Source organism: Prorops nasuta, unplaced genomic scaffold (assembly GCF_024137725.1).
Source record: "Prorops nasuta isolate Cenicafe-Biocafe unplaced genomic scaffold, Cenicafe_Pnas_1.2 PNAS00002, whole genome shotgun sequence".
Lineage (NCBI taxonomy): Eukaryota > Metazoa > Arthropoda > Insecta > Hymenoptera > Bethylidae > Prorops > Prorops nasuta.
In genome coordinates, this window is record NW_027116799.1 from 4,944,377 (window position 1) to 4,968,832 (window position 24,456).

Sequence of the window (24,456 nt, forward strand, 5' to 3'; positions counted from 1 at the left end):
TTTTTGCTAAATTAAGTCATTAGACAAAAAGAATATAAACAAAAAGTAAGTATTTTTCCCAATTTTATTTTCAGTTTCATCTCAACATAAAAATTTATTAAAAATAACGTACATTGTTGTTACATTTGATGTTTCTTATTCACGCGGATCATTCATATGAAAGTAAAAAAACTATAAATAATTCGTTTTAGTCTCTATTAGGGATTCCAATTAAAATATGATTTTTAGGAGTGCACGAGGGCGGTATGAAATTTCCAAGATAAACTGTATAATTGAACTTCTCAGCGTGCCACTTCCGATCAGTGTCAATAATGGTCATGCACAAATAGCCCTGCTCGGTCTTAGCATTCTGCGTATCATGAGTTTGGTCGGCAGCGTGACTTAGAATCATGTAGTCCCTGCTGCTCATGTTCATTCGGAAAATTTCGCTTCTAGGATATGTCAAATGATAAACATCCTGAACTGATCCATAGCAGCACGGACTACTAACGAAAACAGCATTATTTTCAATACACTGGCGAATTACTAGATCGGTAGCCACCCCACAAGCGTGCAAAGATGTGCCTATTTGAAACTTTCCCTTGAAGTAATCCAAGTTGCATTGGCAGAACTTCACGTTGGTCAAGTTCAAGTTCTTCACCCGCTTCTTGGCCCGACTGAGGGACTCTTCTTTGTTTTCTAGCAAGATAACATTACATTCTGGTAAAAGATACGCAATTAGTATACCAAGATGTCCTACACCGGAACAAAAATCCACGATGACATCCCCTGGTTTCGCCAGCTTAATCACAGGTCTACACATGTTTTCCAACTGCTCGTGTTTTCTCTTCAAACGTTCTAGCGGTAATGACCCACCGGTTGGCGTTGCATCAAACGGAATGTTAGACCAATTGAAATCAATTTCCACTCCAAACGGAAATTCGTATGAACTTGATTCGATTTCCAGCTTCTTTGCTAAGTTTAATGAGCGTTCTACATCTTCTTGTCTTGTGTAAATGCGGTTTTTTGGCTTATATCGTTTTGTATCACTTTTGTATAAACTTTGCTGCTCGACAAGTGGCAGGATAAATCTGGAGGGACCCGGACACTCGGTTTCTTCTGGCAATATAGATAAACAGTCTTGAATAATAGGACTATTTATCATTCTCGTGTACCATCTATTAGTGAGAGGAATCAAATCGTCCATATTTTCAATCGTTATCATGTTTAATAGATTATGCAAGCATACAAAAATAATTAAATCCGCCAATGTGATCGTTGGTCCTTCAGCATACACGTGCTCTATTGTATTGCTGCCATCATCAGTCATTATAAAGCTACCAGAGAATTTCTTAGATGTTGTGTATTTATAGATGTTATGTAATCTCACGGGTTGTGACATGTGACATTCAAATCTCGCAATATTAGGCGGCAATTCGCCATTACTCTTCTCGTCTTTCTTAAAATATTTTAAAGTAGAAATTATATCAACCTCGCAAAATTTAGTCCACACACTCGCTTCTGAACAAGCAATCAAGCAGGATTCTTTAAAACCTAGTAAATTACGTGAGTGGTGGTTTGGGTGATCAGCCAAAGTACCTTTTATGATTTGTCTTAAAATTGCACAAAGGCCAGCTATACAGTTGGTTTTACTCACTGTGATATTTGGTAATTTACATGTATTGGCATGGTCCAGAATATCCTCTTTATCTATGAGCTTATACGAAAAACTAGATAAATCTATTGTATATGCTTGTTCATTAGATTCTTCTTTGCCTTTTACCAATTTGATATCTATCTTAGAATCGCAATATTTTATAACGAAAAGAGTAACTATTGTCTCGATTGGAGCAAAGCATAAATCATTTAAGGAATATATTTCTAAATATATTATATCCATTTTTCAATTAGTTGCTAATTAACAGTAATAAGCTAAAAATACAAATTTTTACAAATTTAATACTATACAGTTGACCTAAGCTGTCTAGCCACTTTTCTTATAACTCTTTGTCTTAGAATATTTTCTCTCCAATAGACGCTTATGCAGGATATAATTCCAATAGCTAACATAAAACTCTCAAATTTCCAAAAAGTTTTTTCCTCTAGCCACGCTACTTTGTCACAGCTGAAAGGTTTCAAAGGTTGTAGAAATAAGTCTATAATAAAAATGGAAAGAAACAATTTAAAATTTTTTTGAGCCTACCCTCTTGTTAATGTTTCACCACTTTTGCACCTCACTATCTCTTTATACCTGGCATGAGCACATATATCGATACTTTTACTAGCTATCTCAAATGCAGAACAAGGATGACATTCTGAAACAATTTCATACTCTTCCCCCGAAGCACATGTTTTATTGTTTTCAAAATTATCTAAATATAATTTATTTGGAGTATCTGCCCAGTGACTTTCAACGATTAACACTAGAATGGTTAACCTAGAAGATTATGTTTAGATTATTAAACCACAAAAGTAATTTATGTAAACAATCTTAAAGAGAATAATTCTTTACTAACCCTCCTAATAATGTAATACCTAATAACATTCGCTTTTTAGTACAGGATTCAATCATTTCGAATCTTCTTCATTGAAATTTACTTTTTGGATTAGGTTATGTTGTCCATGTGTGATGCAATATTGTAAGTTTATAACTAATACTTATACATTATATTAACTAACAGCGCTAGGAACATTAAGGTAAATACAACACAATGTTCTTTTTTTTTTCATGTAATTTGTACTGTATAAAAGCAAGAGCAAATAAAAACAGATTAATTAGATTTTCTAATCTCTCAGTTCAGACTTCAGAGATGAAACTGCTCCATCTTGTGTAGAATTGAGCTATTAACACATCACATGGATAAGTTAGATTCCTCTCTAACCCCTTGTAACTTCTTACAGCCCTAGGATGCTGTAGCGTAAATATTTTTCTCTTTCCTCCAAAAAATAAATAACAATTACTCAATAAAATAAGTTTATCGCGTTTTTTCACTTTCGTATTTTGATCTCCACCAATTATATATATTACATTGCAGTAGTAACGGAGAAATTGTAAGATGAAATTGGCAGGTGAAAGAATATGCAGTTTTCATCCCCAACAGAAACAGCATCACGGAGGGGGAGGGGATGATGCGAAAGAATGGAAGATTGCGCATTCAATGCACGATTACTAAAATTCTATCGCATTTTATTAAATTGTCCTTAATGGAAAAATTGGAGGGATACAAAGATTATTTCACCTGCGTCTGATCTATTTATTGATCATCTCGGAAATCTGATGTTATCTCGGCGCAAGTCCTTACCGCTAGTCTCTCAAGTATCTCCAGAGAAATTACTAGGATCGCGCGTTGCCATGGAGTTTATCCCCATGCGCGTCTGATCAATACTACATCTGTTCCTCCTGCGTAGGAACGCATTGCGGCCCTTGCCAGATATAAACGCACGTTATTGTGCGAATGTGTTGCCAAACTTTGTCAGTAATATTTCTTCCAGTGATTAAAAGGTGATTCTTTTTACAAGCATGCTTCACTAATAATATTTACCGGTGTTTTGCGGTATCCACTTGACAAGTTCGCGTCAAGCACGAGGCAATCCTGAATTTAATGTCCTGCCGAGAGCAAACATATCCAATGAAGTTCTGGAAGAGAATATTTTTCCTACGATAATGACACATTTGATCCGTACGCTTCGATCGACGGGATGATAACTGGTGGCGGGACAAGGGGTAGTTTTGAATGTCTAAAACGGGAAAGATGAAGAGGCAAAATGTAAGGACCCTGTCGCTGGTAGTATGCACGTTCACTTATCTCTTGGTCGGAGCTGCGGTCTTTGACGCTCTGGAATCGGAAACGGAGAAAAAGCGCTTCGAATTTCTATCGGGTGAGTAAAACTCGTTGTCTAAGTCTGTGATTAAAAATTGTTTATCGTTGAACAAATTTAGAGGTGAAACGGAACATGATGAGGAAGTACAACATAACACCGGAGGATTACCGGATGGTAGAAATTGTGATAATCGAGAATAAGCCACACAAGGCTGGACCCCAATGGAAATTTGCCGGTGCTTTTTATTTTGCCACCGTGGTACTGGCTATGATAGGTAAAATTCTTAATTTCTTCTTTTTTAATGCTCGTGCTAGACTCTTCTCACTCTGATGACACAGAAATTTATAAACTCTTTTCTTTCAGGTTATGGACATTCTACGCCAGTGACAGTGGGAGGTAAAGCATTTTGCATGGCTTATGCGATGGTAGGAATACCACTTGGCCTCGTGATGTTCCAAAGTATCGGTGAACGTTTAAATAAATTCGCATCGGTCATTATTAGACGGGCTAAGACCTACATGAGATGCCAAAAAACCGAAGCTACCGAGATGAACCTTATGTTAGCCACTGGGATGCTATCAACCATTATCATAACGACTGGTGCTGCAGTTTTTTCACGTTACGAGGGTTGGAGCTACTTTGACAGTTTTTATTATTGTTTTGTAACACTGACAACTATCGGATTTGGAGATTACGTTGCGCTACAGGTAAGCCGAAGAAATTCTATTTTTGCTATACCCTACAATTGACCAATTAGACAGTCGCAGTAATCCTAGCCCATACTTTACAGAACGATCAAGCACTCTCCAATAAACCTGGATACGTTGCCCTGAGCTTGGTTTTCATCCTTTTTGGCCTAGCAGTGGTTGCTGCTAGCATCAATTTATTGGTACTTCGATTCATGACCATGTGAGCGTTTATCAAAGTTCTATTACAGTTTCGAGAGTTGCACGAATGCCGATTAACGATTTTTCTTTACGATTCTAGGAATACGGCAGATTCGCGAAGGGACGACAGCGAATTGCAATCAGCGTCTCATCACGTTTTAACGTTGGACGGTGAAGTCGTAGCTGTTAATGGGAGATTGTTAGCTGGCCACGATCCAGTTCTATACGAGACTGACGATTGCGTGAGTGTGTGTTCCTGTACCTGTCTAGGTCCACCCACGACGGACCTACTGAATTCCTCGGAATATCAGGGATACAGACGTCCCACGATTTCCAGTACTTACAGAATGAAACGGGCGTCGGTTTGATGAAGGAATTTCGTCTCGTCGCAATTTACATCCTCCACTGTCAAATGGTAGCTTAATCATACTTGATATCGGTGTGTAAAACGACTGGCTACCCTCAACTGAAACACGATACTGCTATTATATAAGTCATCTACAAACGATTTCAATCTCTTCCTAGTAAAATCTTTTAAAAATTATCTTAGACGTTTAATATCTCTCTCGATTATAAAACAATCTTCCAATGTTAATATTTTTAGGATTCGAGTCTATTTCAAACTGTCTTCCCCGTAGGTAGATTTCTGCTAGGAATTCCATTTATCTTCCATTTAAAGTTTCGATAAAAGGAATAGGTAACTGTGTGTTCCAATTGATACGCCTGGGATCCAACTGTTTTTTAAAGAAACTTCCATGATTCCTAGTGGGGTACTATCATGTGCCAAAAATACGTACACCAAAGGTGAATTGTAATTTTAAAATGTTTGTCTGCGATCCTCTTTTATTCGCCAGACGGAAACTCTTGGACAAAGGTGCGACAATGTCAATCCAATATTATTGTGTACATTGAATAATTATCAGTTTATTATCGAAGCGAGAAATATGCCGATATGATCGGTGTTTTAACATCATTTTACATATATAAATAGAAATATGCGTGTCTTACACCATTAAGATAACGAACACGATAATATTTTAAGAGACCAAATTTTTAAAATAAATATACGAAATATTACAGAACTTTGAAATTTGTTAATATCTTTATTCTCATCGTCTCTTCAAGTGATACCTCGAGGAAATAGGACGAATCAGATGTCTGGATAAATATTTCAATGCTTGAAAATGCCAAAGCTGAGTACTCACACTACAGCGAATCAACATATCTGTGTGTGCAGTGACTACCAACACCTTCAGCAGACATCATTGCTGCCAACAATGACGTGAATTCGTGGGTATAGTCAGGCTCTCCAGTATGTCATGCTTCCTCAAGTATTTTAACACGTATATACACAGAGTCCTCCATCCTCGTCCATATGAGCCATTCTCATCGATTTACGAATTCTATTACAAATATTACAATTCTGTCAGAGCCGATAGATACCGAATGAGGAGTAAACCGTGCGGTTGACATTCGAAAGTCCATTGCTTAACAAATATTCATACTCAAATTAACAAAAATTAGAAAGACTATTATTCTTTTATCTATCCTTGAAATGGTTTAAATAAATTTACATCTTAGTCAGGGAAAATTGTTTGCTGTTGAATGCTTGGTGATTTTGTTTTACTAAAGCAGCTTCACTGTATATTAATCCTTTTATCAGACAATCTGTTAAATTATTTCTGCCCGGCAAATAACTTTTTTTTCGAAATATTAACTTTTGCCACAGTAAAAATATATACTTCCATGCCTAACATAAGAATTTCACCAATTCTTTTAATTGGAATATTTCATTTTATCATATTATTTATATGCTAGACGATTTATGTATTCACCGCCTCTTTTTACAGGGGAAGCTTGTTTTTTGTCGGTTTTAAGAGATTTTTCAATTATTAATGGAGAAAAGTGCGAATTGCGGCTAAATAATGGAGGAGAAGCGAGGAGATCGCACTGGCGCGCGATCTCCTCGCTTCTCCTCCATTATTTAGCCGCAATTCGCATTTTTCTTCAGTTTTAATTAAGAAAATCGCTCAAAACACGATAAAATGTCCAAGTAAAGTGTCAAGTGATACCGAAAGCGTTCGATTCTCCAAGATTTTTACATCATACTGCAGTGCAATGTGTAAAGTGTAGTTAAAAAATTTTATGTCTGACAAAATTCAATAGAATATCAACGTGAAGTATGAAGTGGAGTTAAAAGAGTTCCGTTTTTGCATTTGCCCAAGCACGTTCTTTCTTTCCCCTCCCGATGTTCCTCCGCCATATTTATTTTTATTTTCGAATCTTATGTTGCGACAGTTTTTCGAATTTAATTCCCGCTAGTGAAAAGCGGCCGGATTTTTCGCTTTTTTCGCGCACGAGTGCACTTTTGTTGCTTTTTCCGAATAATTTCGCCGCAATTCGCATTTTTCTCCATTAGTGATTGAAAAATCTCCCATATAACAGTGTAATAAATGAAAAAATCGTAAAAGTCGTCAGTGCGCAGCGCGTGTGTCGCGTGTATTCGCCATTTTCTTAGTTAATAGTTAAATAATCATTTATAAATCAATATAATATCGCGAAATGGAGTGTGTGGTGAGAATAAAAGTTTTTATCTTCGTAAGAATTCGTGTAATTATTAAAATATTAGTGAATTTTTACAGTGGTATACACGTATGTTGTGTTTTTCTCGTGTCCTGCAGTGCTTGCAACGGTCAAAACAAAACTCTTAAGGACTATCACATCCTGTAAGTCTCTTTGATTTTATTTGAACCTACATAAACTATATCATATTAATCCTTTTCGGTTCTAAACGACACAAATTTTATATTCATTTTGCAATACTGGTAAATATATGAGACGGATCTTTTTGTCGCATATGTTCTTACAGTTTTTGCGTGTGCTTTTTCAGGATCTGTCATTATTGTTTACCTATCTTAATATATTTTATTAATATGGCCGTTTAAATTTTAAAAAACGTGAAAATTTCCATATTATCTTTCAATCAGCTATAATTTTAATTTGAAAATTGTGTTTTGTTTTGTACTAAAATTTAGAAACTTACGGCATAGAAATATTTGCTTCAGTCCGGTAGGACAAATAGAAAAATGACTATTTTCTTACAAAATCGTCGCCATATTGGGTAAGCTATATTGAATTTTTCTATTTGGCCTTGTGGACTTTAAGGTAAATATTTATATACCGCACGCGCGTTTCTAAATATCAAAACAAAACAAACTGCATTTTTCAAACTAGAATTACAGCCGATCAAAAAATAATACAGAAATTCTCACGTTTTTCAAAATTTAAACGGTCATATTGATAAAATATTTTAAGATAGATAAAGAATAATGGCAAAATCTGAAAAAGTTGGTTGGCGGTATGTACACACTTACCGTCGATACGCTAACCGTATTTCTCGATATTTACTAAGATTTTTAAGCAAGAGAAACTGTCGATTAAGTTTTTACTATTGTTTCTCTCTCTCTCTCTCTCTTTCTCTCACACATAAACAAAGCTTTATTATAATTTTATGCGGAGGTAATTGAATAATTGTGACGTGATTTTTATATTTCATAGTGGCTATATTGAAGCGAGCAGGTAAAATTTCATTCGTTTAAATCGAAATAGCGCGATAGTCCGAAATGAACGCTATCGATGCTAACGTCACAGCAATACAGTACGTATTATTCATCAACGTTACATAAACAGCTAACTTCAATCTTGAACAGCTGTACGCTATACAGTGCAAAATAGCGTTACCCCGAACGTAAACTGAAGCAAATACGAATAAAAAATGGCTAACATTCAAAAGAATCGGTAAGAATGGTATCAATTTACCCCTTCTGGCAGAATCATTTACCATTTCCAGTAGAATGTCGAATCATGTTTGTCGGCTCCCGCTTAAACCGAAAATAGTTAGAGGTCGATTTAAAGATCTATGGAGTAACTGGTGTAAGATCAGTGAACGCGTACCTGGTTGTTACAAATATTTAGATAGTATTGCAGCAGTGGAGAATGAAAAGGAAAGACATCTTAATTCCGAGTATTGGTGGGTCATTCATCCATTCAGTTATTTCCGGTAAGTTTCCTTCTCTTCTCAGTTAGAATAGAATTAACCTCCTAATGTTACTTGCGTAAAAATAATTTGAACGCACTTAATTATTTTCTCTAGATTTGTTTGCGATAGTATAGAGGCAATATTATACTTTGTTGCGCTTGTTACAATACCCTTTATGATTTCTTTTGTGGTGATGAATTTTAAGTTTATCGGAATGGACAAGTTGAATTTATCAATTTATGCGATATCCTGGATAAGTATATTTCTTAATTTTATAACTGGCTATTACGATGTGAAAACTAAGAGCGTTTATTTGGATCCGAGGAAAACTATCATGTAAAAATTACACTTATTCAAGTGAAACTACATTATTTTTCTTGATCTTATTAATAATATTTTTCTGGCTATTGTTTTTAGTGCATACGCTAAAAATTATTTAATAATAGACATTCTTTCGTCGTTGCCATATGATCACATAACATTGCCATGGCGTAAGTTACCGGGACAAGGCATGAGCCTTTTTATGGTATTTTGCAATTTGCTGCCAATGTTAAAATTGCTTCGATATCCTACGATGATTTCCAAGTCCTATCAAATATTCAATGTAAGACCGTCTCGCAAACAAATATTAATTAGTATTTCTAAATCGAACGTTAATATTTCAGTACTTTAAAATAGACAACTTTTACTACGATTCATATCTTACTTTGTTATTCACAATTTCAATGTTATTTTGGTTTACCTGTATCTGTGTATTGATACCCATTCTCATGCTACACATTAACAACATATCAATGAAGGTAACCGATTTGATTATTAGCAAAAAAAGGGTCTATTATTATATACAAGGGATAAGAATAATTTGGTTCATTTAGGAATGCGACGATTGTTGGATACGAGCGATAGAAGATGCAGAGTTATTGTTGTTGTTTCAATATGCTTTCTTTATAGTTTTGGAAAATATTTTTACGAGTGGCTATGGCATAATCATTCCAAAAACAAATGTTCACCTTACTATTAATACTGCACTTATGATACTGGGCATAATAGTGGAAACGTATATAATAAGTTGGTTAAAAATCATCAATGATTTCACATCAGTGATATTTATTATATATTAACAATTATAACCATTGGTTGTCTTTCAGTAATGTTCCTACAAATAAAGGCAGGCAGTAAAGCTTCGGAGTCAAAGTTTCATGAAATAGTTGATCAGTTGGCAGCATTTACAGTGCAAAAGCAATTACCACCGCATATGAAAAGACGATTATTAATGTATTACAATTGTCGTTTTAAGAATAGTTATTTTAGGGAAAAAGTGATTCTATCAAACCTTTCGAGTACTTATGCTTCGATACATTTTTATTAATAATTAAAATGTTAAGTGACAAATCTTTAACGATTCTCTATTTTGTGCCAGGAACTCTTCGTCAAGCAGTTGCTTACGAGTCCTGCCGAAGATTAATAATAAATGTCCCGTTGTTCAAAGATTTACCAAACGACAGATTACAAGCTATCATAATGCATTTGAAGTTCGAAATATATCTGCCGAATGATTACATAATCAAATCTGGCAGTCAAGGGGATTGCATGTTTTTTTTAGCTACTGGAACTGTTTCGGTATTAACACCAACGGGGAAGGAGGTTAGTATTAAATCATTTTCTCGTGTCTGTATTACTTGAGATAAAAAATATTCTTTCAGATTTGTCATTTGGATGACGGTTCTCATTTTGGCGAAGTAGCTCTTTTAGTACCAGATCAACGAAGAGTGGCCAGCATAATTGCCATTGAGGTTTGCGAAGTTTATCGCCTGGATCGAAAAGATTTTCGCAAGTGTATTGCTGTCAATTCAGAATTATTTTCTCAAATCGAAAAGACAGCAACCGATCGAATACAGAGAACTATTCTGGTCGAGGAAGAACAGAAAAACAGGGTGATGTTAAATCCCAACTATCCCCCACCCTGAGCCATTCCAGTTGTAATAATAAAGATATTGATGGGTTACTTTTGTTTATCAATAATGATTTTCTCCCCCTTGTACAATAATAGCAATAGTACTTATTTAATTATATATTTTTGAAATCTTAAATATTATTATTGTCCATACAATATTTGTATAGTGGCATTTATTTAAATCTAAATTTATTTCATAGTTATATATAATTCTCTATCTAAGATACTTATATGTCTACAAGTACACTCGCTAAAGTTAACACTGGAACGAGTTATACGTATGACTATAATACGTCGAAGATATGGGTAGTCATATTTATTTACTTTCGATATTCTTTTTCTTAAATGGATTTGATCAATAAAGACGTTCGCAGCGGCCCGATTATTTCGAAACTTCATATCAATTTTAAAATTACGATAGCTTAGCTTATGTTAATCTTGTTTCTCATTTTGTTTAATTGATATGTTCGAAGATTTTTCTCAGGGATAGTAAAGATGAAGTTCGATCGATATTACGGACCGAATTATTGGTAAATATTAGTAAGCATTTTTATTGTTGAAAAAAGAAAATAGAATAGAAGAAGGAGCAATAAAATTATATACATACTACGTTAAAAACTGACGCTAGTAATGAAAGTGCATCTCTAAAAATTGTATTATAAATAATAAAAATGGGAAACAGGATACCCTGAAAATTCATGTCATAGCGTATCGTATATATTTAAACTCCTCGATGATCCTTAAATCTCTTTATAGCACAATAATATCTCGAACCTACGATTAATATATGAATGGAAATTCTGATTTTTCCTATATTATACATTTACTATTATAGAATTGCGTAACTACTTTACACGATGGTTGCTAAAATTTTCATATCGCTATTGGTCAAATATAGAAGAGTGCAGGATAAGAGTCTGCATAGTCCGTACAGTCTCAGAAACGTTGCTAAAACATTCCCGGTCTCGATTTAACATTTTACAAAGTTTCAAGAACGTTTTTGACACAATGCGCACTACGTGGGAGTGTTCTATTATAAATGTCACCACTTTTTCTTCTCTTCTAATTATTAATCTCACGCATTGAATTAAAAATCCTCTGAGCTACTTAACAATCATTAGCGTTCTAATTGATATTCAACACTCATCTTGCAGTCCCCTCACAGGAAATCTAATAAGGCACTGTTTTTGCTGTGACTAAGTTGATAAAGTACAGAATTACGTCTAAACGTGTATACGCTTTTTATAGATTCTTTCGGTACATCAATCACAATTCTCTCCCAAGAAAAGAATTAAATTGCTCGAGGAAGAAATACAAAAGTTTCGTATTTATAGTGTCTAATCCACATGTTTAACTTTAGAGGACTAAAACGCAAAACTCGGTAGTATAAGAAAACTGTACATGCACGGTGTTCGAAAAGGTGCAAAAGCCCAAATTTAATCGCCAGCTTTGTCCCTTCGGATATCCTATTTGCACCCTCGTAAAGCACCTCACCTTCGCACATACATACACGAAGAACTTAATAATTAACCACACTATGGCAATATTCGAGTTATTCGTTAGAAATAAGTAATAACAATATACATGTATAAAGTATAATGGTGTACTGCGTAATAAACTATTTATATTATACAACATAACGTGGATATACGCTTAACGTAGGTAGGTACAGTTTTACTTTAATCGCGTAGCACCGTGAATTAAATGAGGAAAAAAACACTATTTTTGCTCTATCTCACTATTCCTGCTCCATCCATTTCAACTGATCAACTCATTTGATTCACAGTGATGCGTGAAAAAAAAGAGATAACCACACTATGTTGTTTATCGGTTTTCAAGTCCGCCCTGAGCTCGAAGTCTAAAATGCTTTTGGTTGGGATGAGTTTTTGGTCGAAATTTCATTTGTAACGAAAGCTATCAGTTTTCTATACGGATGTCTGGTACACATATCGATCGTTATATCAAAGTCTGCTTCTTTTGAGGTTCGAGAGGCTAGGATGTTTTATTAGTCTCTCGTACAAGAATGTCTAAGGAATGATTTGATCCGTTCGCTATTTTTCGCTCAAGTTATCAAAAGTAGATGAAACTGGGTAAAAATAGCAAGCCTGAGGTTTTGGATATTTCGGGGATCGGGAATAAGGGATTCTTGGGATTAAAATCTTTCTGGTCAGGGAGACACTTCGATCGGTCGTTTCGTGAAAGACGAGTCGTTTAATCAATATGGCTCCGTCGGACTAGGATTCAGCGTCAGATCGTATATACATGGATAAGCTGGCAAAGATAAGCATACGAAACTGCAGTATGGGTCGCGATGCACTTTCAACAGTCAGGCAGTTGTCCGGGACCTTATTTTTTATTCCGTTGGTACTTAATATATTAAATCTATGTATAGACGTTCTAAGGCTTTGGCAGTGTTAAGTGAGACGTCGATATTTCGGCGTTCCGTTTTCTTCAAACTCGCAGAGTGCTCTATCTCTCTCTATACTGGGAATAAAAACTGGGTGTTATCTGCTTTAAGCCGGAGTACGCCGAAAAGTCGAGTTGTCATTGGCCTCTTAGATCAGCGTTTCTAAAACGGATCTTCTACTCCTCGCGTCATCCGAATATTCTATTCTGGATGAAAGTTGGCCAGCTTTCGTGCAGGATCGACAGCAGAATTTCGCGTAGTATTTGTGCTGACAATATTTGGCCATTACGATTAACTCGCACTTGGCGAAGAAGTCGTTGTCCACGCAGTTTGGATGGATGAAAATTCCTGCGATGGGAAAATTAATAAAATGTTACTCTCTTCCACATTATTCAATAATTTTTTTAAATATATAGTAATTATCGACTCACCATCGACACGAATGTCAACGCTATCGGAAGCTGTATAGTAGTCATTGGCAGCTTCGCATTTGTATCTACCGGAGTCCTCTTTGTTCGCGTCATCAATGAGGAGTCTATTGGCTTCTGTTAGAAATATGATTACGGTTAGTGAGAGATTCCTCGACAATAGAGAACATTATTGATGACGATATTGGCCACTTACCAGATATCTTTACTCTATTATTTGTGGCTATTAACTGGTCATCTTTGTACCAAAGCACTCGAGGAATTGGATATCCATCAACTTGGCAGGTGATGCTTACATCGCCACCCTCGGGGAACTGGTTCTGTATCACCGATACGTTCACTGTCACCGGAACTATTTAAAATAAAAATACAATCAGGCAGAGTCTCTAAATTAAAGAATATACACACGAATAAAGCAATAGTTTATTTGCTGGTTTAAAAAATTGTGCTAAAATATAAAAGAATTAATATATTTGCGCAATGGGTGAGATGTTTAGTTGATTGAGATTGGTGCAAGTGCAGAAGGTGCTACGCGTGCAAGACAAGCAAAAAAAGAAACAAAAATTAAAAGAAGCATTAATATTAAATTGGATTAGGAGGGTGAGAGTCTCACCTCGGAATCTAGTACCATTTGTACTCGGGCTTGCGGTTGTGGGTCTGGGGGTTGAAAGAGGTATCACACTAGGAACGTAGGAGACCCTGGTTGGTCGGTAAGGATAACGAGGCTTTTCGGTGCTTGGTGCACTCGGTGGAGTAACTAGGTATTTGGTATATTCCTGTTGCTCGGGTTTGACGTTATGAACGGGACCAAAAGCTTGAACAGTTATGGACCAGGAAGCAGGACGACCGATTCCATTGTAGGCTTGACAAGTGTAAACACCCAGGTTAGTCAAGGAAACCGAGGTTATTGTGAGGGTAGAATCGGTATCCTGCTCGTAGTTTTCAGACGTCAATGGTAGCATGCGGTCTCCACGCCACCAAGTTACGGTAGGCCTAGGCCAACCCATTGCGTAACAATGCAGAACACTTGGCGAATTCATCGTAACAGTCACGCAAGCATCTGGTTCTCCCACGATTCCAGCCGAACGGTCGTGCGGCTCTATAAGGTGCAAGCATGCGTTTTTAGAAAGAAGAAATACCAGAAACACGACAACTTGTTATTCTCCTATAAAAATTCTAATCATCCCTTTAATCGAAATCCCAGTAAAATCACAGAAACTATTAATAATTATTAGTGAACAGTGCCAATCACAGTTCGTATGGTGTTTGCGGTTGGAGTTCTCAAAAAATTTACCTGTAACTTCCAGATAATATTCTATTCTGACCGGTGGTCCTTGTCCATTGTCAGCTGTACAAATATAAACACCTCTGTCGTAACTGTACAGATTGATCACTTGCAAAGTGCCATCCGGCAGGATTCGACGACGTGTTTCGGCCGGATTGATCTGATCGATTTCAAAGTTTTGTTAAATTAAAAGTGATATAATAATTATGAGGGATGCTTTAAAATAGAATATTAACCAGCGTCGTGTCTTTCCTCCAAGTGATGATCGGCCTGGGATGTCCTACAGCTACACATTTCATCTCGGCTATACCTCCTTCCTCGGCATTCACGTGGGGCTCTTCCGGTGGTTGGATCGTCGCTGGTTCAGCGCCATATGTGGGAGGTGTCACAGGTGGATAATGAGGGGTAGGGTGTGTGCTTTGGACGTCTGACGCTGGTGCCAAACAGGAAGTTCCACAACCATTGTTGCAACACTTCCTGTCGCCATTGCAGTCAGCATCAGACGAGCATTCCTGTTCGCACCTAGTACTGTTCGATACGTTTGGACACCTTCCTGCTTTCGTTTCTAGAAAATCATTTATCAATCATACTCGATTAGTTTTGAATATTCTCAATTACCTAAGATAGCTTCAATTCTACTCTGATAATTTTTAAATTGAAACTTACGTGATCTGCAGACACCACGGTATTCCGGACCATCCTTGGTACCGACCAAAGTAACCGAGCATCTAGTACCATCTTCGCAGGAGATTTGCCTGCAAGGATCGACGCACCTGCAACGCTCGCAGTCCTGTGAATCTACGTAAGCTTCTTTTCCATAAGGACAACGGATAACGTTGCACTCTTCGCGTGCCTCAGCACATGGATCCTTCGAGTGTTTATCGTCCACTTCGATCTCGTTGTTCGCTGCAACGTGAATCAACCCATTAAAATCACCAGCGACATCTTTCTTAATCTAAATATATAAAAATAATAAAAGAAGCGATCAAAATTTGACAATATCACAAGGACGTTTTTGCACCTGTAAAGGACGAGACATGGTCAAGAGGAAAATCTGCTATTTACAATATTATTAAGCTGAAAGAATAGAAGAGAGAATAAAAGATAGTCTATTGCAGGAGTTAGTGGTTCTATTTCTAAATCCTGACTTACTCCTGAGGCAAGTGTTAATGCAGGACTCAAATGTTTTAAATCGGTTACGATTGCCTCCGCAACCGGTGTAAATGAAGGCCCGGCAGGTTTGATATTCCTCGTCAAAGTGGAATCTCTTGTAACTACCAGACGTGCAAGATCCACTGTCAACTGGCTCTTTACAGATTTCTAAATTACATGCACAAATTTGTTAATCATCCCTACCTTCAACCATAAATAATTCGGCTTTCTAATGCTTATAAAAGTTCATTTTGCAAGATGCTAGATTACTAAACGATTAGAATAAATTGATTGAATAGTCGGTTAAGGTACCTAAATGTGAGAGTGCAGTATCGTTTCCAGCTGGTGCAGGCTCTTCGTGATGAACGCAAACGGATTCGCACTCAGGGATGGTGCTGAACCGATTGGCGTTACCTTCGCAGCCCCCGTAGGTGAATTCACGACATGTTCGGCTGTTGTAGTCGTAGTAAACCTTCGGGATCGAAGTTCTGCACGGACCACTGTCCACTGGCAAGTGGCACATGTCTGATAATATTGAAAAAATGTTGAATTAGTCGACTGACGGAATTCGAAAATTAGAATTTATTATTCTTTATTTTGTTACACTCGTAAGAATCTTTGCTATACCTTGACCTCGGAAGTTACCGCAGAGCCTCTCGCACTGTTCTTCAGTTTGGAATCTGTTGGCATTTCCTTCGCAACCTCCGTAGATGAATGCTTGACATTTTCGTGAATGAGCATCAAAATAGTAAGCTGTGACCTCTCCATTACAGGGACCAGGCTCAGCCGGAGCAGCACAGATTGGACTGCTAGGGATGATTTCCGCAGGCGTCGTTGATCGTTCCGGTGCTTGTCTTCTACATTTCCTCTCGCAGGAATCTCTGTCCAGGAAGCGGTTCTTGTTACCTTGACAACCGCTGTATTCAAACTCCTCGCAAGTTCCAGTTCTTCTCTCATAGTAATACTGTCGAACGAAGCCGCTGCATGGACCAACCACTTTTGGCAAGGTGCAAGCATCTGTGCAAAAATAATGATTATTATAGTAATATTTTTATCGAGAGTTATGAGTTTCGCATCTACCAACCTTGAACTTCTCCACAACGATATTCGCATTCCTCGCGGGAATTGAAGTTATTCCCGTTGCTCTGGCAGCCACCATAGAAGAATTGCTTGCAAATTCCCTCTCTGCTGTCGTAGAACCATTTCACTTGATTCTCCGAGCAGGGTCCGTGCTCGTCCGGTAGGAAGCAGTGTTCTATACGATGTATCGATTTTCAGTGCTAGTTTCTGGAAGACTTTTCGATCAATTGAAAAATGTTTGTACCTGTTTTGAACTCGATTTGAGTCGACGGTGGAGTAGCGGCCACTCTCTCGCATCTTCCAGCACACTCCTCTTCCGTTCCGAAATTGTTCTCGTTCCCACCACATCCACCCCAGTAAAATTGTCTGCATCGCTGCTCGTAAGAGTCGTAATACCAGCGTTTGGTATAGTTGTAACATTCACCCAGAAGTGCAGGCAGAAGACAGATGTCTTGTTCTAAAGTTTGCAATTTTAGAAATTTTATCTCTCTATTTTGAATTTCCTTATTTTAGAAATGATACATTCTTCTCCATGATTTTATGCTTTATGAAATTTCATGTAAATTTTTTTTATGGCTTACCAATCTTGGGCGGACAATCAGATTCACATGCGTCTCTAGATCGATAGTTATTTTTATTACCCCCACAGCCAGTGTAGTAGAATGGCATGCAGCGATTCTCCGACTGATCAAAGTACCACTTAGGATGCTTTTCCGTGCAGTTACCTTCAGCTCGTGGCAGTGAGCAAGAATCTGTTAATTCCATTAATTATCATGCAATGTTAAAGCATTCACCAATTAAAGAAGAATTTAAACTACCCAGCAATCCCCTGAAACTAACCGTCTCAAAACCATAAATTTTGTAAAATAAAAGAATTGCTCTGTGTTTCCAATACTTGTTGGTGTTTACAGAAAAAGCGGTGCTAATTGACAAGTTTTTCTCGAGTGTGCGTATGTGAGAGGCGGCTGAATTCTCCACTGGATCGTAGCGATTTTTTGAGAAGGTATATAGGCTGAGAGAAAGGGATTGGGTGGAGTAGAAATATGGGAAGGGAGTGAAACGAACCGACACCAAAAGGGAAGAATCGTAAAAGGCGAATAGCCATCACCCGTCATATTAATCAGCGAAGTTGCAATGGCCAAGCAGTGACATTGACTTCTTGGATTTCTCTGTAATACCTCGGGGAGCGCAGCGCTGCTGGCATGCAGCGCGGGTTCGAAATTTATTGCCGTTGCCTTTACAACCGCCGTAAACAAATTGCCTACAAATCTGATGCTTCGCGTCATAATGCCAACGCAACAACGAGCCTGGACAGGGCCCCGGATCTTTCTCCAGTGCGCACTCATCCTGCAGGACTACTGCAAAATTCACCTGTTATAACAAACTATCCTACCATTTCCCTCCTATATAAGCCCCCAAAAAATAGGTTTTTTTTTTATTTTTTCTTCAATTACTTTTCGTTAGTTTTTCCCCAATTAATTATTTCAATCTAAAACACTCATTAGTGCTAACATCTCCTTGCGAGATTAATTAATTAATCAAAACCTGGGTTATCATTTCTTTATATATATATAGAATTAAACCTATTAGTGTTCCCCTGATATTTAATTGTAGATATGTTATATCCGTCGTTAGTATAGATGTATATAGTGTAATGTGTAGTGTACGTAGATCTGCTCCTGTTTTGATTTGTGAGTGAATTTTAGCATTCGTGATAAAACAAAATGTGAAATCAGGCACAGAGCGTGCTAAATCAGTGAACGAACGTGCGATTTTACGTACCTCGGCTACGTCCAGGCTGCAAGCATTGTTGATGACAGGCAACTTCAGTGGGGAAGTTATTGGTGTTTGCTTTGCATCCACCATATTTGAATCTTTCGCAAGTTTGTGCTTCCTTATTGAAGTACCATCTCGTGAAGTTACCTTGACAGGGACCTTGTTCCTTGGGAAGTTCGCAAGGATCTAACGATACGAGATAAATGTTTATCTTTTTATATAATTAAGATCAAAATATTATTTAGTTGAAAGTATTTGCCAATTATGTACCAATGTCGTCAGGTACAACACAGAGTTCTTCGCAGTCCTCTCTGGTTTTGAAATTATTCGCGTTTCCAAGGCAACCACCATAGATGAATTGTCCACACTGTTTCCTTTCAGCATCGTAGTACCAGGTGGGGTTGCGACCTCCACATGGACCAGCGCTCTTCGGTAAGAAACAGGCATCTGTGATGAAAAATTTAATGTAAGTAGAGAAAATGGTCGTTTTGGAAATTACAGTCATGTAAGTATGGCTTTATATACCTTTTCCTTTCGGAGAAACGCAGACTTCCTTACACTCTTCTTGAGTTTTGAATCTATTATCGTTACCTTCGCAACCGCCGTACCAAAAACGAGAGCAACCACCGTATTTCGTATCGAAGAACCATTTAACCGTAAAATCGCGACAGGATCCCCTGTCCCTTTCGAGAGCGCAGGATGCACCAGGAGGTGTGGGAACAGTGAGGCATCCTTCGAAGTTCTCTCCTTGAGCTTCCTCAACTCCATCAGGACAACAACCGTATTTCGAAGCGTCGCAAGTGCATCCGGCAAAGTTAGGTCCTTTAGCTGGAGTTCTTTCGTCGGAACAACACTTGAATTCGGTGTTATCGCATCCACAACCTGCCAATATTAATAATTGCATTGTATCTATGGAATTTTGTATCATTGATTGTTGAGAGAGGATAAAAAATGGATCTGTATTGAGGTTTACCTTGTCCATGGGGCCCTTTGGCAGCATTGATTCCATCAGGACAGCAGCCAAACTGATAGGTATAACATGGGCATCCTTCGTAGTTCGGGCCGGTAGCCGGGGTGAACCGGTTCGGGCAGCAACCATGAGGAGTGTAATTGCATCCACAACCCTCGTTGTTTTGACCACGAGCGGCGGTTTTGTTGTCTGGGCAGCAACCAAATCTCGAGTATTCACATCCGCAACCATACAAGTCCGGACCACGAGCTGGTAAAATGTTATCCGGGCAACAACCGTAAGGCATAGACAAGCAACAGCCTTCTTTATTGGGTCCATGGGCTGAGGTGGTATTGTCATCGCAGCAACCATAAGTGGAATTGTCGCACTGCGTTGGGCAACCAAACTCATCTGGTCCAAGTGCTAAAATACAAGTGAAAGAAATATTTAAGTATCGTTGTATCTATATATTTTACATTTTTTACTTCTGATAGGAATGTATCAGCACACACCTGCTGTACTATTATCTGGACAACAACCGAAATAGGAAGCAGTGCAATTTTTCGTATCAATGACTCCACATCCTTCGAAATTGGTTCCAGTAGCTGTTTTTACACCATCGGGGCAACAGCCAAAGGTGGAATTAGCACAATCTCCTTCCCCGATCATGGTGGTCACATCAGTTTCTCCGCTAACCGTTGTCACTTCCTCTTCGCATCCTTGACCATTGGGACCAGAAGCTTGCTTAATATTATCTGGGCAACAACCATGTTTAGTGACATTGCAACATCCCAAATTGTTTTTGCCGACAGCTGGTGTTTCCTTGTCTGGACAGCAGCCGAATCTGAGAAAACCGATTTATTTGTAAATCAAAACTTTTCGTGCAGAATGATTTATTTTTAAGTCAACTAACTCTGTTTCGTTACAAGGTTTCTTGCAACCCTCGAAATCATTTCCTTCCGCAGCTGTGGTTCCATCTTGACAACATCCAAAGAGTGTTTCTTCGCAGTGAGAGTCTGGACAACCTTCGTTTTTGGGTCCAGTTGCTGGAGACACTTGATCGGGACAACAGCCATATTTTGTTTCGTTACAGGTATGGGGTGTTGGACAACCTTTGCCAAATGGACCTTCCGCTGGTGTAATTCCATCATAACAGCATCCGTACTCTGTTGTTTTGCAGGTTGGCTTCTTCTTAGGAACTTTGCACTTTCTATGCTTACGATCCTTTGAAATATTTTCTGTAGAACTAATCCTAGTCCAGTAATCCATTACTATAGGACAAAACACATTTTATAGTTTCATTAAAAAATTCAGGCATTAATAATAATTAAATGGCAGATCAATACTTACTACGTGTTTTGCCGCTGAGATCGGTTTCACCTGACATCGTGGTACCTGATTCTGTAGTCATTCCTGATTCCGTAGTCATGCCTGATTCAGTCATTTCACCAGACATTGTGGTCATTCCAGATTCAGTTGTTTCACCAGAAACCGTAGACGTTGATTCACTGGTTTCCTCAGACTCTAATTCAGAAATACCAGATACAGTTGTTGCACCAGATTCAGTTGTTTCACCGGATTCCGTTGTAGCGCCAGATTCAGTTGTTTCGCCCGATTCGGTTGTAGCGCCAGATTCAGTTGTAGCGCCAGATTCGGTTGTAGCGCCGGATTCGGTTGTTGCGCCAGATTCAGTTGTAGCGCCAGATTCGGTTGTTGCGCCGGATTCGGTTGTAACACCAGATTCAGTTGTAGCGCCAGATTCAGTTATTCCACTTTCGGTAGTTTCCCCGGACACAGTTGTTCCTTCAGTTGCCGAAACATCGGTTGATCCAGAAATCGTTGAACTCTCTGTGCTTCCTTCCGTGCTTCCTGAAATTGTTGTCTCGTCGGGTTCTTCAAATTCTCCAGCAACATCAATAAACGTACCTGTAGCTTCGGAGCTGAGGGCCGTGCTTGAAAATTCTGTTGTCGTTGAATAATCGGCTAAAAATAAAAACTGACTAATCACTAGGTTCTTTTACTTATTATTCAAATTATAACCTAGAAAATTCTAATACAAATTTACCAGTCAATGTTGTTTCAGAGCTTCCATCCGTATTTGTAGAATATGTACTTTCCGTAACAGTACTGTCCGTGGATGGAGTGGAGTCTGTGGTTTGTGTTTCAGTCGTTTCAGGGCTTTCAGTGCTTTCGGTACTTTCCGTGTTGTCTGTGCCAGTTGAGTCTGTCGACGAAGAAGTTTCGCTAGACTGAGTACTGGATTCCGAAGTTGATTCCGTAATACTCGAAGCAGATGATAATGTAGTGTCCGATCCTAAATAACATCAAAATCGTAGATTAAATATATAATTTTATATCAGATCTAAATAATATTCGTGCATTAAAGTACACACCTGATATGGTAGATCCGTCTGTAGAGGCTTCCGTGGATCCTTCAGTGGAGCCTTCTGTAGATCCATCAGTGGATCCTCCAGTGGAATCTTCTGTAGATCCTTCAGTGGATCCTCCAGTGGATTCTTCCGTAGATCCACCAGTGAATCCTTCCGTGGATTCTTCAGTGGATTCTACGGTGGTGCCTGCTGTAGATCCTGCAGTTTCTCCAGATTCAGTAACATCGGACGAATCTGTGGCCTCGCTCGCTCCCGACCCAGTAATTTCAGTTTCACCGGAAACGGTAGATCCAGTCTCCTCTTCCGGTGACGTTCCACTACCTTCAATGGTGGATCCGCCGGACTCGGATGAGAGCGGGGAATCCGTGAACGTGCTGAAGATGGAAAATTCATGGTCCCCACTACCCTCGCCACTACCCAATTCCGTCGATAAGGAAATGTCCCCTCTAGAGTACGTCGAGTCGCTGAACATCATATCATCCATGCTACTTCCGGTTATTCCAGTTCCGTCAGATACGAATGGCGTGCTGAGAGGAGATGCCTCGGTCAAGCCAGTCTCCTTAGACTCACCATCCTAGAGGAAATACAATGAAAATATGTAAAATTTGCTGAACATTAGGAATCAAGCGCCACGAATTACAAACACTAATTTTCTCATTCGCTCTTCATTCATGAATTACACAAAAGCAAACTTTAGAGACGAGCTAAGTTAACAAGAGACTTCGGAGATGAAAATAATCGGATTTAAACTATTTCTAACTAAGCAATGTTGTTGCAAATTTGTGAAGCGATATAGAGGGGCAGGAGAGGTTCGAGCAGCGGAAGATCGGGGAAGGAATTGATGGATGAAGTTTCGAATGGGACTGGTGTGAAACAATGGTGGAGAAACTTAAATATGAAGCTCGATTAGCCGAAGAATAACAAAATTTTCTCACCCCTGTTCCTAGGCTTGAGATGACCGTAACAAAGTCTCCATCGTCCTCCCATTCCTCGCATTCCTCCTCATCCTCCTCTTTAACTTCTGGTTCATCCGTGATCATTGTGACTTTCTCCGGTTCTACCGGCGTTACCTCGTCTAGCGAGACAAATTTGCATAAAGTTAATCACAAGCCGTGCTCCAACCAATTAAGTTCGAGCTTTCAATTTACCTGCGCCACACGAGTGCTCGTTGCAACTTTCCCCGGAAAACATGATCGTGTTGACGTCACAGTTGCTCGCTGCCACAGTCACATTGTCCTTCAGGCAAATAACCTTGCGGCTCATATCTCCACCGCCACATGGCTTCGAACACTGAACGAGGAATAATTAATTAGACCCCGAAATTTCGCATGCACATATGATAACTTTGGGAGTCCCGGGGATTCGATCGAAGGGGCCAAATATGGCAAGGGACTCACAATGGCGGATTTCAAAGAAATTCCTTGAACGTTTTAATTGATTCTCGGCTTGACGTGATTTAAAACTCACCTGGCTCCATGGCCCAGCGAACCATTCGCCCTTGCATTCTGCTACCGGGGCTGTGCAATTCTTGGTATCCGTATACTTCTCCTCAGGATCGCAGTTCTCGTCCAGTACCTTCTTCAAGCTCTCGTCGTCAGTGTACGTGGCACAGAATACCTTTCGAGTCTTAATACCAATACCGCATGATGCCGAACACTGAAAATAATCATCCTCGTAACATTTTGTGCATTGAAAAATTTTACATTTGTTTAATTCCGAACGATGCAAACTCGGTCTACGCTTTATCAGGAAGGGAATAATTAGCAAAATTCCATTACGACTACCAAGTTTGATCTGTTCGTATAATTTTGCGGATCTACGGGCTGAATTTCAATTTATTTACATTGCTCCATTGTGAGGCGAACCATTGGAACTCGCAACTTTGGGCAGTTTCGCATTCTCTGGTTAGTTCCGGTTTCTTGTCAGGGTCGCATTTGTCCTCGGGATACGCAGTGCCATCCTGCGTGGTGCACTGGGCAGTTCTGGTCTCTTGCGTAAGGCCGCACTTGTTGTCACACTGCATACAAGAAAAATAGGAGGAGAGAAATGTAATAAAAATGTTTTAACGGGTTGGCGAAAGTGCACGTGTCACATTTCTCGCTAAAATCAACTTACACCACTCCATTCAGACGTGACCCAGTCGACACCCTCGCAGGGTCTCAGCTCGCAGGGCTTTTCTCGCTCTGGAATTTTCTCTGGGCAAGCTGAGTCATCCAGGACCTCGATTTTTCCTTCTTTCTTGATGTAACACGTTACTTTCCTCGTTTGCTTCCCTTCTCCACACAGATGATCGCACTGGTGAACAAAT

General features: G+C 38.8%; 5 protein-coding genes across 7 annotated transcripts in view; 2 read left to right on the forward strand and 3 right to left on the reverse strand.

The window, feature by feature from the left end:
* Positions 1-50: 50 nt before the first annotated feature.
* On the reverse strand, positions 51-1,879 carry LOC136783292 (glutathione S-transferase C-terminal domain-containing protein homolog). The gene has a single exon (XM_066743348.1). The coding sequence runs from the start codon at positions 1,877-1,879 to the stop codon at positions 188-190; it is 1,692 nt and encodes a 563-aa protein (XP_066599445.1). The 3' UTR covers positions 51-187.
* Positions 1,880-1,941: 62 nt separating this feature from the next.
* Positions 1,942-2,773, reverse strand: JTBR (jumping translocation breakpoint protein JTBR). Its single transcript, XM_066743374.1, has 3 exons — positions 2,496-2,773; positions 2,183-2,416; positions 1,942-2,104 (listed from the first exon to the last, which is right to left on the reverse strand). The coding sequence occupies exons 1-3, from the start codon at positions 2,549-2,551 to the stop codon at positions 1,942-1,944; spliced, it is 453 nt and encodes a 150-aa protein (XP_066599471.1). The 5' UTR covers positions 2,552-2,773.
* A 614-nt stretch (positions 2,774-3,387) lies between these two features.
* On the forward strand, positions 3,388-5,770 carry Task7 (TWIK-related acid-sensitive K[+] channel 7). The gene is made up of 5 exons (XM_066732851.1): positions 3,388-3,858; positions 3,920-4,075; positions 4,165-4,508; positions 4,592-4,710; positions 4,789-5,770. The coding sequence occupies exons 1-5, from the start codon at positions 3,714-3,716 to the stop codon at positions 5,054-5,056; spliced, it is 1,032 nt and encodes a 343-aa protein (XP_066588948.1). The 5' UTR covers positions 3,388-3,713; the 3' UTR covers positions 5,057-5,770.
* A 2,247-nt stretch (positions 5,771-8,017) lies between these two features.
* Positions 8,018-10,703, forward strand: LOC136780445 (potassium/sodium hyperpolarization-activated cyclic nucleotide-gated channel 1-like). Its single transcript, XM_066738811.1, has 11 exons — positions 8,018-8,039; positions 8,247-8,267; positions 8,379-8,436; positions 8,482-8,748; positions 8,842-9,063; positions 9,145-9,331; positions 9,393-9,527; positions 9,603-9,795; positions 9,876-10,067; positions 10,148-10,371; positions 10,431-10,703. The coding sequence occupies exons 1-11, from the start codon at positions 8,018-8,020 to the stop codon at positions 10,692-10,694; spliced, it is 1,785 nt and encodes a 594-aa protein (XP_066594908.1). The 3' UTR covers positions 10,695-10,703.
* Positions 10,704-10,783: 80 nt separating this feature from the next.
* Ppn (Papilin) overlaps positions 10,784-24,456 on the reverse strand; it is a 69,761-nt gene continuing 56,088 nt past the window's right edge. Inside the window, exons 12-38 of one of the 3 annotated variants that reach the window (XM_066729533.1) lie at positions 24,264-24,443; positions 23,992-24,165; positions 23,616-23,804; positions 23,297-23,438; positions 23,084-23,223; positions 22,152-22,722; positions 21,824-22,072; positions 21,109-21,741; positions 20,672-21,029; positions 20,271-20,602; positions 19,783-20,181; positions 19,335-19,691; positions 19,080-19,256; positions 18,816-18,995; positions 17,615-17,785; positions 17,278-17,490; positions 17,038-17,208; positions 16,581-16,970; positions 16,266-16,478; positions 15,954-16,121; positions 15,468-15,707; positions 15,038-15,366; positions 14,811-14,961; positions 14,130-14,615; positions 13,713-13,868; positions 13,520-13,633; positions 10,784-13,436 (exon numbers count right to left, since the gene is read on the reverse strand). In XM_066729533.1, the coding sequence (XP_066585630.1) occupies positions 13,237-13,436; positions 13,520-13,633; positions 13,713-13,868; positions 14,130-14,615; positions 14,811-14,961; positions 15,038-15,366; positions 15,468-15,707; positions 15,954-16,121; positions 16,266-16,478; positions 16,581-16,970; positions 17,038-17,208; positions 17,278-17,490; positions 17,615-17,785; positions 18,816-18,995; positions 19,080-19,256; positions 19,335-19,691; positions 19,783-20,181; positions 20,271-20,602; positions 20,672-21,029; positions 21,109-21,741; positions 21,824-22,072; positions 22,152-22,722; positions 23,084-23,223; positions 23,297-23,438; positions 23,616-23,804; positions 23,992-24,165; positions 24,264-24,443 (7,083 nt within the window). In that variant the 3' untranslated portion in view covers positions 10,784-13,236. The remainder of the gene's footprint in view (positions 13,437-13,519; positions 13,634-13,712; positions 13,869-14,129; positions 14,616-14,810; positions 14,962-15,037; positions 15,367-15,467; positions 15,708-15,953; positions 16,122-16,265; positions 16,479-16,580; positions 16,971-17,037; positions 17,209-17,277; positions 17,491-17,614; positions 17,786-18,815; positions 18,996-19,079; positions 19,257-19,334; positions 19,692-19,782; positions 20,182-20,270; positions 20,603-20,671; positions 21,030-21,108; positions 21,742-21,823; positions 22,073-22,151; positions 22,723-23,083; positions 23,224-23,296; positions 23,439-23,615; positions 23,805-23,991; positions 24,166-24,263; positions 24,444-24,456) is intronic. The other 2 variants (XM_066729539.1, XM_066729545.1) reach the window with 2 other exon arrangements.

Excerpts from the sequence above, each read along its gene's own strand:
- LOC136783292 (XM_066743348.1), bottom strand. The coding sequence starts at position 1,879 with ATGGATATAATATATTTAGAAATATATTCCTTAAATGATTTATGCTTT.
- JTBR (XM_066743374.1), bottom strand. The coding sequence starts at position 2,551 with ATGATTGAATCCTGTACTAAAAAGCGAATGTTATTAGGTATTACATTA. Across the intron at positions 2,417-2,495 it reads GGTATTACATTATTAGGAGG|GTTAACCATTCTAGTGTTAA; the intron begins GTTAGTAAAGAA and ends ATAATCTTCTAG. Across the intron at positions 2,105-2,182 it reads GGTGAAACATTAACAAGAGG|CTGTGACAAAGTAGCGTGGC; the intron begins GTAGGCTCAAAA and ends GAAACCTTTCAG.
- Task7 (XM_066732851.1), top strand. The coding sequence starts at position 3,714 with ATGTCTAAAACGGGAAAGATGAAGAGGCAAAATGTAAGGACCCTGTCG. Across the intron at positions 3,859-3,919 it reads GCGCTTCGAATTTCTATCGG|AGGTGAAACGGAACATGATG; the intron begins GTGAGTAAAACT and ends GAACAAATTTAG. Across the intron at positions 4,509-4,591 it reads GAGATTACGTTGCGCTACAG|AACGATCAAGCACTCTCCAA; the intron begins GTAAGCCGAAGA and ends CATACTTTACAG.
- LOC136780445 (XM_066738811.1), top strand. The coding sequence starts at position 8,018 with ATGGCAAAATCTGAAAAAGTTG. Across the intron at positions 8,437-8,481 it reads AAAATAGCGTTACCCCGAAC|AATCGGTAAGAATGGTATCA; the intron begins GTAAACTGAAGC and ends AACATTCAAAAG. Across the intron at positions 9,796-9,875 it reads AGTGGAAACGTATATAATAA|TAATGTTCCTACAAATAAAG; the intron begins GTTGGTTAAAAA and ends GTTGTCTTTCAG.